General features: G+C 34.5%; 1 protein-coding gene across 1 annotated transcript in view; it reads left to right on the top strand.

Annotated features, from left to right (window-relative positions):
• PSIP1 (PC4 and SFRS1 interacting protein 1) overlaps positions 1-14355 on the top strand; it is a 29107-nt gene that overhangs the window by 5233 nt on the left and 9519 nt on the right. Inside the window, exons 3-7 of the mRNA XM_015820039.1 lie at positions 813-951; positions 2463-2585; positions 10595-10696; positions 11280-11342; positions 14035-14137. Coding sequence (XP_015675525.1) covers positions 813-951; positions 2463-2585; positions 10595-10696; positions 11280-11342; positions 14035-14137 — 530 coding nt within the window. The remainder of the gene's footprint in view (positions 1-812; positions 952-2462; positions 2586-10594; positions 10697-11279; positions 11343-14034; positions 14138-14355) is intronic.

The following is a 14355-nucleotide window of genomic DNA, read 5'->3' as shown; positions in this document are numbered from 1 at the left end:
CTTTCTTAATAATAATAATAATAATAATAATAATAATAATAATAATAATAATAATAATAATAATAATAATAATAAAGTTGGAAGGGACCTTGGAGGTCATCTAGTCGAACCCCCAGCTCAGGCAGGAAATCCTATACCATTTCGGACAAATGGCTGTCCAGTCTCTTCTTAAAAACTTCCAGTGTTGGAGCATTCACCGCTTCTGGAGGCAGGTTGTTCCACTGGTTAATTGTTCTAACTGTCAGGAAGTTTCTCCTTAGTTCTAGTTTGCTTCTCTCCTTGATTAGTTTCCACCTGTTGCTTCTTGTCCTGCCTTCAGGCGCTTTGGAGAATAGCTTGACTCCCTCTTCTTTGTGGCAGCCCCTGAGATATTGGAACACTGCTATCATGTCCCCCCTCGTCCTTCTCTTCATTAAACTAGACATACCCAATTCCAGCAAACGTTCCTTATATGTTTTAGCCTCCAGACCTCTAATCATCTTTGTTGCTCTTCTCTGTACTCTTTTTGGTTCTCATTGCAACAATGTTGCTGAGCTAGCACAATGTTATTGGATTAATTGGTATCAAATGTAAACTTTAGTATCTTGCTTGTTCCTTTCCAGATTTACATTACATAGCAGTAAATATTAGTCACTTCACATGGCTCCTTATTTACTAAGAAGTCACATAGTATACTGTATTTATGAAGTACTTACTCCTGTCCAAAGTGGTGTAAAATCCTAGCATTTAAAAATATTGCAAACAGTTTTTGTAAAGAGTAAAACTTAAAACACTGTAAAGCAGATTTTTTTCCCCCATTATTTTCTTTGTAGTGCATTTTTGGGACCAAAGGATATATTTCCCTATGCTGAAAATAAAGAAAAATATGGCAAGCTAAATAAAAGAAAGGGCTTTAATGAAGGATTGTGGGAAATTGAGAACAATCCCAAAGTTAAATTTTCCAGTCAGCCGGTAAGTTATCTTATAATTTGATTTCTATTAATAAGTTTTATCTCAAGATTTTTTCAGAATATCTATGTTTTTATAATGCTACAATTCAGATCATTGGCTAGATTATAGAAAAAGTAAATCTCAAAACATTATCATTGTAGTTGAATAGACCAAGCTTTCCAGAGTAGATCACAAGAGCTACCCATCATATAGTCAAAAGCCAGTTCTTCTGTAACATCCATTATTACTGTTTTCCAAGTAACAATAGGAAGCAATAGCTAGAAAGGACTTCCAGCACTTATATGCTATTTGCAATGATTGACATCTCACACAGTCATTGATATTTGTTCCCAGATTTTGAACGTTTCTGCTTATTCGTGAGAGAATGAATGTTCTGCCCTTTGCAGTTCTTCTGAAGGTTTTAGAATAAAAGCCTTCTTTTCTCTATTCTCTGACAAAATAATTGAAGGATATAAATAGTATATGTATGTCTCTCATTTTCAGGAGCATACAAAAGATTCTAGAAACATTCTACATTGTGGAAATAATTTAGAAACCAAAGTAGCACATAAGAAGAGTGATGAGTCAATAAAAATAATTGAATTGTATGTTTCATTGAACTTAACATTTATCCTGCAAGCCTGAAAATATTAGGTTTTTTTTTCTGATGCAACAGTTTTAAAAAATAACAATTATTTTCAGAGAACAATTCTTAAAATGCTATCCAGGGTAATTAATTTATTTAGTATTGATTAAACTTAGTTCAGTGTTACTTACTATTTAAATATTGTAATGAGATGCTATGTGTATGGTATGCCCCATAGGTCCTCTTATACCATCTTCATCATAGTAAGTTGTCCCTAAGAAGGATGAGTGAAGAGAAGCAAGTGTATTGTCTGTTTATTTATTAGATTTTTTTTATCCTGCCTTTGTAACTTTATAAGTAACGCAAAGTAGCAAACATTCATAATAACTCATTCCTATTTTCCGTATAACAACCACCCCGGAAGTTAGGTTGGGCTGAGAGCGAGTGACTGGCCAACAGTCCCCAGCTGACAGTTTCCTGGTTTCTAAACCAGCACCTTAACCACCATCAAGAATGTAGGGTCCCAGCTGAGTCATCCAAGATTTGATGATCATATCACCTACTGTATTGGTAAAAAAATGGTATAAGGAAGATTCTGAAGGCAATTGACCATTTTATTGACAACTTTTAAGGCATATATCACCTGTATGGAGAAAATAATTGAAAAATCACATTTAATTTTACTAAGAAAACTGTATGGACAGTATATAATGACTGATAGTGTCAGATGATGGAGACCTTATATCAGATGGTACTCAACATGCTACTAAGAGCTCAGGATGTTAAGTATGAACATGGGGCAGCTCAACACAGTGAACAATGAAATGACTACACTTTGACATCTTGTTTCTATGGAAATTCTTTTAACTGACTAGAATGGAAAATATTGTTACACTTTTTTTCTTGTATCTATTGCTTAAGTGCTTACATATTGGCATTTTTTCAGTCTCAGCCATCGGTTAACACTACAGTTGTTAAAGAAACAGATGAAGAAGAAAGCATAGACACTACAGAAGAAAATGAACAAAAAATGGGTCCCAAGCGAAGAAAATTAACAGCTCTTATTAAAGTAAGTGGTTATAATAGTTTTAAGGAGCTGCTTTCTAGGATAGGTCTACATTGCAAAACTAAGATTGTTAATAATAGTATGATAAATAATTAGTTTAAAAGTTTTACAAAAACTCTGATAGTAAGAAGAAGCTACTTTAATCAATTGGATGACATGTTAGCAACATACAGTACCTTTGTACTCATTGTCTTAATATAATAAAAGAGTGGAAATGATTTTTTTGTTCTTTAAAAGCAGAACCCCAAACATAGTGGTGTATGTTTAAAATTGTATTATAAATTATTATTTTTTTCAGTATCTCCAGTACATTGAAAATAATAAACTTAGAATTAAAGGGCTTAGCTGTCCCTCAGATTATATATAATAATTTCTTTTAATATTTCTGTTAGTCTTTTAAAATGATTTTGTAAATGAGGGAAAAGCTAAATTGAAGGAAAGTTTACAAAGCAATTTAGATGCAAAAGTATTCCAGATGATGATGATGTTTCTTCATAAAACTATATTTTATTCATTTAATTAAATAGCAATTTTTACTCATGTCTTGTTCTTTCCAAGTTTTTGAAGTGATTTTACTTTAGCTTTTTTGGGAGGCAGCCATTAGAAACTATGTCTGAAAGGAATTTGCCAATCCAATTCCTTGTGCCTCTCAGAATTTATCAGGAATTCTGGATGAATGCCATCGATACCTGGTGCTTTACCATATTTCAGATTAATGATGGCAGTGTTGATTTCCTCTATGGTGAAGAAACCATATTACTCAGGCGTTCAGCCTGACATTGAAAAGCTGGAAGAGCTTTCTTGATGAAATCTTTCACCCTTGGAGCTTTGGAGAGAGATACAACTCAAGATGCTATTTGATCAGGAGTTACTTTGAATGTTTGTCATGTGGGCTATCTAGCACTGCCTAATTTCTTTAATAGGCTTCGTGATTTCCTGCTGGATTTTCTGAAATTGAACAACTCTACGGATTGTTCCCACTTCTTACAAACTACATCAAACATCTAGCTTTAACCATATACGGCCATATACCGTATTTATTTCTTATTTTCCAGAAAATCTCTGCTTCATATGGGGAAGAGGTAATTCTCAGCAATAACTATGATGTGTAGCTTCAGATAAATATTTCAATTTGCAATTAAAATGTGTAGGCAAGCTGTGGTCTGCATGTGCCTATTTTATAGCTTCTAGAGCAGGGGTCCCCAACCTGTGGGCCATGGCCCACTACCGGTCCATGGCCTATTCACAATCAGGCCACATGACTGGCTGGCTGGGGCACGCACATGCATGCACAGCCCCTCTCATATGAGTGTCGGCATTCAGGGCCTCATTCACACGAGCATCACGGGTACTCTTAGCCTCACTCGCATGAGCAACAGGTGCTTGTGTACGCATCCTCCCACAAAATCATCCCCTCTTCCCTCCCTCCGGGGCCGCCAACCTGGAAAGGTTGAGGAACTCTGTTCTAGAGTATCTCTAGTTCACATTGCCAATTTTCAATGGTGCAACTTTATTTATTCAACTTCTTTTCTATAAGGTTAGGGAGGAAGGTATATTCTAGTTCCCATCAATGGTGGCATCACTGTGTTATTGGCCAAAGCCAGCAGTCTTAAGAGGTTGAACTTCAAAAATTGAAGTTTTATCCATCCCTATGCAACACAAAGAGAGCAAAAGAAAGGGCAATGGAATGCTGCCTCTCTGGTAAGATTATGGGAAATCTATTGGAGCAGAAAGCTCACCTTTGAAAGAACTGTTCTTATGCCTAATAGGGCTGGCAGCATTTTAAACTCCGCTTGAAAGAGGTGATTATTAACAGTCTTGTGGCTGCAGCCATCACCTTCCTGCAATAGCTCCATAGTTTTAAAAAAAAGAGACACGGTGACTTTAATGAGTTACAGACAGGTGCTGTTTTGTATACTTACACATTCTAAAACATTCAATTTTAATTTGAAGCCTTATTCAGCTCTTATCGCTTTCAGGTTTGCTTTTCCATTTATAATGTTTTATGATATAGTGCAACCAACAGTAAAGCTGTTACAACATCCATGACATTTTCCAGAACATGTATGTGTATGTGCGTGCATGCAGTGGCATTTCTGAAAAGATTGCTTCAGTGAATACGCAAAGTACTTTTTTCTTTTTTAGTGGAAAAATTAGAGCTGCCTCCTTAACTCCTTCCTTGCACATACGTGGAAAGCCCATCAGAATCAGTATAATCTTCATCACGTCCACTGGTGAACTTGGTAACTTGCAGAACTACTCAGGATTAAGTTCAATTATATACAATAGAACAACCAAATGGTTGCCCCAAAATAGAGGAAGAAATGCTCATGTTCTTAAGGGGGGAAAAAACCCTTGAATTTAAAAAGGGAAGTACGTACATAGATACAAACATATCAATGAAATCATTAAAACTTGGAAACTGATTTTTATCTCACTACTTCTTGGTTGGCAGAAACAGATTCACTGTAGAAATGGATAATACAATAAAGCACCATAATACTGTAGAAGTGAAACAACAGAAAAAAATAATGCTTCTTTTATAAAAGGACCGGAGGTTTCAGCTTATTTCCTTTTTCATTTGCTCTCACTCCAAAGAGATAATAAAATAGAATTACAAAATATTGAAATATAGAGGGTACATTTATAATTAATTCCAGCTTTCATATGGCAACGTATGTCATAGATTCATTTAGACCGATGGAAAATAGCATCAAAGTCTAAAATACCCAAAGAGAATGAGACAGTTATCAAGTCACAGGTTACTAGCCAGCCAATAAATATCATGGATGAGAAACAGTCTAAAGGCACAAAGCAGTAATGCTCCCAAGTTCAGAATTTCATTGACACCATGGTTTTCTTAGTTGCTACTATCAACTAGAAATGTGGCTTGAACATCCAAATAGGTGAAATGTATAAATGTTTCATAACCATTTATTCTAAAAGGAAAATGAAAGGAAAGACCTACATCTTGGCCAGGGAAAGTGAGAAGATGTAAATCAAACTAGTCCCTCATGTTCCCTGCCAAGTCTATTATCTGTTCTAGGTAAGGCTGCCTAAAACTTTCAGGAGAGTTTCCTAATGAGACAGGACCCATTTTCAATAGATTATGCTGCCACCTGTTCCAGATTGGAGTGCAATTTCCTTTGTCAGACTTCTAGAACAGATGAAAGAGAAACTCCTTCCAGGCCTTGATTTGCAAATGCATTAAAAATAGGCGTTGAATAAAGGAGGAAAGCCAAGACCCAATTGTAGTTACCAAGGAACAATCAAATAAGCATACAATGAAGGTGTTTTAAGTTTGATAAAAAGAATGTTTTTAATACAAGTGCAGCCAGATACTGAAAATGCATACTAAGTAAACAGTTAAGTTTAGAAGTGTGAATGGGTCATCTTATTTATGGCTTAATAGATTTACAGCCTGCAGTCAAGTCTGTCTATAAAGGAAGGAATTTATAATAGAACCTGAGGCAATTAAAAAAAAGAAGACAAGAAATAATCATATACACATCAAAAGGAATTAAACCTTAAAATGTATTTCTTACATAGATTGGAGGATCTTTACAACAGTTTTGTAGCACTAAAAGCTTGTTAACAGGGATTTGAGAAGAATTGATAGAAGTATCTCTTACTGCAATTTTTTTCTCCTTTTCTCCTACCACTCAATTCATATCTACAGAAGTACTATGATAGATAACCAATCCTTCCACCACCTGAGTTTATGGACCATTGCCCTATATGGAGCTTTATAGTTTGATTCAATCTAGACCTGGGGGAACTTTCCAAATGCCCCTAGCTCTCACTATGTCAGAGTCAGAAATATCTCTCTCAGATTAGGGTAGGGAAACCATGATAGGAAGAAGTCGGAATTGTTTTCTCCAAGTGCATAGTTCAGTTTAACATTTCCAGCAGAAAACAATGTTCTTCTTAGTGAGTATAGCACAATATTATTTACGTTGTTCTCTCTGCTTGTTCCCTGACTTCCCCTACCAGCTGCCTGGTAGCTCTCTTTTGACAGTTGGCTGGTCAAAAAACCACCAGCCCATGACTTTTGCAATATTTGTGTTCTCTTCACAATCTTCCTTGGATTCCTCTTACATCCTTTCTTACAAACAAAGAGATGGGGTAGTTCTGAACCTGAGGAGAGTAACAAATTTGGCTCCGACACAGCTATACAGTGTCAAAAGGTTGCATTTCCAATCCTTATAAAGGACGTCCACTATATCTTGAACTCCTTCAAGGGGCAGCTTTGATCTTAGGCTATATTACTGTTTTACACTCTCTAGAATTTAAAAAAAATAAAATAAAAGGGGGGTTTTCTTTAGTGAACAAGGAAAATCTTCAGAACTTGCTCAACTCTGTCAACTGATTCCTAGGCTTGTGGGTCAGATGCTGTTGTGAACAAGAATAGAGAAGACATCCCAAAACAAGATCTGAGTTAAGTGCATGTTGGACTGTTGGCATATCAAAAATTGTAACTCACAAGAACATAAAAATATGTTTGTTGGCTTAATATAGTTAAATAGATACAACTGTTTAATTACAACTGCACAATGCAGTTTAATAGGTCTAATTGAGCCCTCGGCATTCTCATCAGTGGCTAATCAAACTGAAGAATGAAGACAAATAAAATTCCAAAAGGGGTTTTCCAAATGAGAAATGGACTGAAGACAGCAGAGAGAAATATAGTAGAGGGAAAAATTATGAAAATGTTGGACAAGAAGGCTAAAATTGAGTAAAGGAATAGAAGTGGGAAAGTAATGAAAGAAGAAAAATCAGGATTTCAGAATTTCCATTTTACCAGATAATTAACTAATTGAATTCAATAAGATTTATTTTCAAATAAATGTCAGCATCTTGGTCTATAGCTGACTAGAGAGGGAAAAAATGAAAAGTATTTGGGGTACAGAACAACAAGATAAAACTGTTGATTTGTGAATAGCTTAATTTGCTTTTTCTTAAATTAGCCCTATCTTCATACACAAGCAATATTGTTGCTTTTACAAAGTGGAACTTTTGGTTACTGTGGATTACATAAACACTGTGTTTGAATCCCTCTTTATATTCCTTACAGGGAAGTGCCTGTATCAGTGCTGTGATTTGTAAAATATTGCCTGGAGGCTTAAAACTAAACAGTAGAAGCCCCCTTTTTATGCAAACAAATATTGAAGAGATGAAGCTTTTGTTACAATGAAAACTAGAACATTTCTCTTTAATTATTAACTGTGTATCACACCTTTTGTAAGGATCTCATGACCAAATCCCATCAGTTTTATGTCCCTTATCACAACAATCCCAATTTAAATGGCAGTGACTGCTAAAGAAAAATATCTTTGTTAATAATTGAGTGAAAATGACCACCCTATGCACACATGTAAAAAGAAGAGGTGGGGGGGGGGCAAATTCCACACTAGAAATCATTGTAGGAAAATGAAAATGTCAATATGGTAATATAAATGTACAGCATAACTGTAGGTGCAATGTTTTGTACCGTTCTGGTAATTGAACTTCAAGAAAAGGTTAATAAAATAACAGGTTGGCTGGTAGGGACTAGTAGCAGCTTCCCAGTGAGGTTTTAGATTTCTTAACTTTTATTTTTTGTGCATGCGTAATATATATTTTGGGAGTACAAACAACTCACTGAACCGTAATCTAGTAAGCACATTTTATATCGTTGTCTTGCACAAAAGTAGTACATACGTTATGCTCACTGTGTTGTAAGAATCCTTAAATGAAGTTATTAAAGTGAAGTATTAATTTCAGATTATGTGATGTGTCACTTAAGCACTGCTTCACTGAATCTATTAGCTTGCTTGTTGGTAACAGTGTATAGGAGTATATCTTTAAACAGGATTAACCTTTTCTCTATCCTCTTTTCAATGTACCTCTTTTTTTTTTATTACAATCAGTTGAAATTCAACTGCAGCTTGCAAACAGCAGGTTTTTTTTTCTGCAATTGCAGAAAAAGTTTTTTCCAAAACTTGGGTCAGTTTTCTGTGTTTGCCTGAAGCGTTGGCATGATAATTCAAAGGACTTCAATAGCTTATTTGGAACTGGTTAAAAAAGAGAAACCCCAAGCAAGGGAAGGAAGAAAAACTGATAGTTGTAAATTGTATTAGAAAGAAAAAAAGTGAACTGCCTGTTTTCTGAGTGGGGCATTGTTACAGGATTGGCGAGGAAATGTGGGACTAAGCATGCTGTAATTAAAGGATTTGCTTGTCGCTTTCTTCCATAGCTTTTTAATCTGTGAAACTTTTAAAAGCTCTGCACCTGCTGTGGCAGTAGCAGGAGGTTCATTTCAACTTGTCTCCAGCATTTCCTGTAACATCTGCTGCAACCTTGTAACATCTGCTGCAGCTATGGGAAAGCTGGGGCTGAATGTTGCAGTTTGAAGCAATGACTATATTGGTACAATATGGTAAATGATATCTTGTTATTTACAAACAGCAATAGTTAAAACCAAAAGTAGAAGCTAAAATTCACATTTTAATATTGCTTGTTTCATTTTACCTTAGCTTATGCAAACTCACTGTAGTTAATTCAAAATAGTGATTTAATTTATGCACAAACCAGGTCAGTATCTTGCAGGAAAGTCTTTGTTCTCTTTTCTACTCCCTTTTCAGAGTACTATGAGCAATTTGTAGTTTCAAAAAAAAATCATCTAATATTGTTACGTGGAGAAAGGAAATAGACTATTTTTGTTCCAATGAGAAATACATATTATATAAAATTATGCTTTGTATATAATAAGCACAATTAACCAAAATTTAATAAGCAATATAAAAATGACCTCCAAGGTCCCTTCCAACTTTATTATTATTATTATTATTATTATTATTATTATTATTATTATTAATGAAAAGAGGTAGAAAATACCAAAACACTTGGTGATAATACAAAGAATGTATTCTTGATGCTGTTGCTCCTAGTGGTTCATTGAGGGAGTCATTCTATAATCAAGCTCTAAGAAGAGTCAACTTTGCCTTGATATGTACAACAATTAAAGTAATTTAAAAATCAAAATTTAGTTTAGACCAGGGGCGCATACTGTCTTATACATATTCCCTTGGTAATATTTGAAATATCAAAAATATGGCTGCAGTCTTTTGTGTATATTTATTATATTTGGTTATTATTAATAAATATATCATCTGGGGATTAGTAAATTTTATTTCAGTTTCGTATAGAAAAAAAGGCTTTGTACTTTGCCCTAGGCCTTAATTTAGCTATAATTTATTGAAAACATTGCAGGTAGCCTGAGTATAAATTGCTTTAATGGAATAAAATGCAATTGACTATAGTTTAGCAAGCCATACGATGTGCCAAACTAAAACTAAACAAACCACATAGTGATTCAATATATGAATTAAGCCAAACTCTTGTTAAATATTTGTGCAACTCAGGTTAATTGCTATGATTATTATATAATCAATTTAAATCTCAAAATAATAGTTGAGTAAATCTAAGGATGTGCATCATTGGTTTCAAGAATCAAAAAAGCTCAATTTTGTTTTCAGACTAGGGCAATCATACTCAACAAAGAAGTAATTCTATATGTAGGAATTATTGAGTTTAATAAATGATAACTCTCAGCAGCTTTTACAAACCACTTTATAATGTGAGAGAAAATAAGGCTTGTTGGTTTCAATTAACCTATTGCCTAGTGAGTACCAGAATGGAGATCCAGCCTCAGTGTGTTTAAACATTAATCAGATATTATACATAATTTCTCAAGTTCCATATGTCGAGCATCTGTGATGCACTCTCTGATAGCAACAACAGCCTATTTGCAGAACAAACAAGCTCAGATGAGGATATTCAAGAAAAAATATTTTACCTTTGCCTGCTCCAAGTAAATATAAAAATCAGGTTTTTAAACATGAAAAATATGTACAATGTATTTGATGATGTTTATTTGTCCCTTCAGAAATTTAAAACTGATTAATAGACTATATGAATAAGAACTATTGTGACCATGTACATAAACAAATATTTTGTTGTCTTGCTCTCAGGGATCAGTTAAACAGGACAATGAAACTTCTGAAACTGAAATTGAAGAAAAAGAGCTGGAAACTTTAAAAGACGATGATTCTCCAGAAAAACCTAGCAGTGAAGTATGTTGGCGTAAAGCATTTGAATTATTCTGCATTTTTATTGCACCCTAAATGCACACAATATAAAAAATGGGCAGTTTTCATTCACTCATACTTTCAGCTTTGCTATTTCTCAAAAAAAAAAATCACCAAATGACATTACATATTAATTGATAGATTTGATCGGAAAAGAATACATTGAGGCTTGGTCAAAAATTATTTTGGAGCAGATGTAGCTTAAGTTTTCTTAATACTAAATTGGTTAACAGTGTTAATTAGCACAATGTGACCTACAAAGTGCTTCTGAAACTTCTCAAAACTTGCTTAAATATCCTCAAGTACTTTAAGTACTTTGCCAGTTCTTTGAATTCTAAGTATTATTTTGGTAGGAATATTAGAGCCAAGTAGAGGCTATTAATGACCAGAATATGTACCATTTGTCAAAAATAGTACTGCAAATTGATTTAAACTAATGAACTGTTTTAGTATAGATTTTTACATAAATTTGACTGCAATTTTTGCTTTATATGAAAATGGTGGTTTGACTATTAAGAACTCAAAGTTCAGCAATTCAGAATGATTTTAATAATGTTCTTATCCTTAGGATATGAGTAAAACAAGTGATATGTCAGTCCCTAAAGTTGCTAGAAGGGGGAGAAAAAGAAAGGTAATACTTATAAATTTATACACATATATTACGATGTCCATTTTATTTCAAACAAAATATAGTTTAAATAAAGAATACTGTTTCAGAATATTTTGCTAGACTCTAAGGCATTTATAAAATTGCTCTTGTCAGATCCAGTAAATATATTTTTCCACAAGGAGCATGAAAGGTTAGTTTGCCTGAAAAATAAGGATCATTCAGTTCATTAAAATGGTTTTAAATATGCACGGATCTTTAAACTAGCAAAGACATCTGCTAATAAGGGGAGAGCCAACCTTTCTTTTCACCTCCTTCAAAACATATAAACAGATTGGAGAAGCAAAAGATAAAATTGGGGAATTAGTCTCTACCTCATATTAATAAGCACTGGAAGCCTTCCATTCTATTTCTACTCATACCCAAAAATCTGGTAGTCTCCTAGTGGATAGAAATTTCTGCTTTTCTGCTTCCCTGCTGCCACCTCATTTAAACCAATGTTGTATCTGCTGTAGGACAGAAAAAAGTAAGATTGAGCTCAGTGACATTCGTAAGTATTCGTAAGTATTAGGATTGGCAATTTATTTAATTAAATCAACCAGTTCTCATGTTGGAATCACAGAATTGTGGAGTTAGAAGTGTCCACACCAAATATCTAGTCCTGACCTCTGCAGTGTTCAGTGAAACCACTTAAACCATTTATGAAAGGTGATTGTCTAGATTCCTCTTAAGACTTCCCGTAGATGGAGAACCAGCAACTTCAGTATCCCATTCTTGTACTCAACTATCAGAAATGTAATATGTAAATTAAAATCTAGGTAGCTGTAGCTTATAACCATTATTTCTAGGCCTACAGGTAGTCCTTGCTTAATAGCCCATTGCTTAACTAGTCCATATGAAGTTAGAACAGCTGCGGAAAGGGTGCTTTACGGCTTGTGAAGCACTTCTGACCATCATAAAATATTTTCCCTATCACATGACTGTATTTTGGTCACTTAGCAACAAGTTTGCATTTACAACCAGTTGCAGCATCCCATGGTTCATGTGGCTGTGATTTGCAACATTTTTTGCCATTTTCTGGCAGAAAAAAATGGCAAAACCCCCACCCATTGGATATGCTGGATTTACTTAATGACTGCAGGGTTCACTTAACCACCGTGATTCACTTAATGACCACCTGGCCTTACTACCAAAAGTCTAAGCCCAATTGCTATAAATCAAGGATTATTTCTGTGACTATAATCTTCCCTTTATGTACTTGAATGCAGCTATCATTTCTTACCTAAGTCTTCCCAAGTTCTTTCAAGACTGTCTTCAGAAGGCCTAGATACAAGTCTGTATCAGTTTTGTTGCCACTCAAACATTTCACTATTCTTTTGGAAATGGATGCCTAGAATCATACTAAGTATAGTGCAGATAGAGAAATATAATGACTTCCAGTGTCTTTGCTACAGTGCTGTTTCTAATGCAGCCCTGAACTCTGTTAGTCCTCTGGCAATTATCCCCGATTCCTGTTTATATGTGGTCAGTGTCCAGATCCAACTCTTTTTAAATAATGTATTTCCAAGCCATGAATTTGCCATCTTCTATGTGTCCTACATTTTCCCCCTCTAAATGAATTACTTTACATCCTTCCAGTTAAAGATCATCTAGTTCCTCTCAGTCTAGTCTTCCAACTTGTCCAAATTAGACTGCATCTCATCCTGGGTGTTAGCTAGATCTCCCAATTTTGTGTTTTCCCTAGATTTGATAAAGAGCCCATCACCCAATTCATTAATGGAAAGTTCGAATAATACTGATCCTAAATCTGATCACAGACTACTTCTCTCCAACTCAATATAGTAACTGTAATGTTGCCTTTCTGAGTGGGATTAACCAGCCCATTGTGGATTTGTCTTCTTTAATGCCATCAAAACAGCAATTTGACAGCATGTAAGTCAGATTGTGACATGGAACTGTCAAACATTTTTTTTTAAAGTCAAGTACATTATATCTGCAGCATTCCCTTTGTCCACTAGAGTGTTTAACTTCTGAAAGAAGGAAACAAGATGTCTCACAGGATTATTTTTGAAAAAATCATTTTGCCTTTTAAAATTCTAACATTGTCTTCAGTGTGTTTCCAAGTGGTATTTTATTACTTGCTCCAATATCTTTCTTAGGATTACTGGAATTGTCTTTTCCTTTCTTGAAATAAGGGACCCCATTTGCTGTTCTCAGTTCTTTGGCCATTTCCGCAGTTCTTAACTCTTTAAAGATATCTGACAGCTCTTCTACCATTTCTTCAGAATTCTAGAATGAATTTCATCTGGAATCTTGAAGAGGTTAGACAAATAGTCCGTTACCGTATTTTTACTGATCTGTCTGCTCCCCTGTTGTATTCATTCCCAATCTGTGCTGCTCAAAACTGCCTTCTTTTGGATGTAAATGCAGAGACAAAATTGTATTCTGATTTTTCTTGGTCTTTTATGAAATGTCTGTCCTCTGAAGTAAGTGATGAACCTAGCGCTTCCATTATCATTTTATTTCTATTGACATGTTTGGAAAAGCCCTCCCTAGTGGATTTTACCTTTCGTTAGCATTTTATTTATTTTGTTAGCATTTTCCAAAGTTCAAAAGAAATATAAGTTAGTTAAATAGTAATTAGTTAAATAGTTTGCCATTTGGAACCAGTAGTATAATTTGATCAGGTTTATGTAAATAAATTATTTTAATACAGGCTGAAAAACAGGCAGAAGTGGAAGAAGCGGCAGCGATGGTGACAGGAGCAACAGCAACAATTACAGCTCCAAAAGCTAGCCCTAAAAGAGGAAGGCCAGCTGGTAAGTTAATAACACGTAAAGCATTCTTAAAAGGGAAGGGAGGCAACAGAAATTTTGATACATGCATTCTGCTAGGCATTATAGTCTGTTCCTTAGTATTGCTTGATAATAAACATTTGTGAATTTATTTGCAAAGCAAATAATGTGATTGAAAAAAAATCACAAGGCTTTTTCATATTGGATTTTAAAAATTAAATTGAATTAAATTAAATGGACTG

This window comes from Protobothrops mucrosquamatus, unplaced genomic scaffold, assembly GCF_001527695.2.
Source record: "Protobothrops mucrosquamatus isolate PMUCROS unplaced genomic scaffold, P.Mucros_1.0 scaffold1045, whole genome shotgun sequence".
Taxonomy (NCBI): Eukaryota; Metazoa; Chordata; class Lepidosauria; order Squamata; family Viperidae; genus Protobothrops; species Protobothrops mucrosquamatus.
This window is presented reverse-complemented; position numbering and strand designations above follow the sequence as displayed.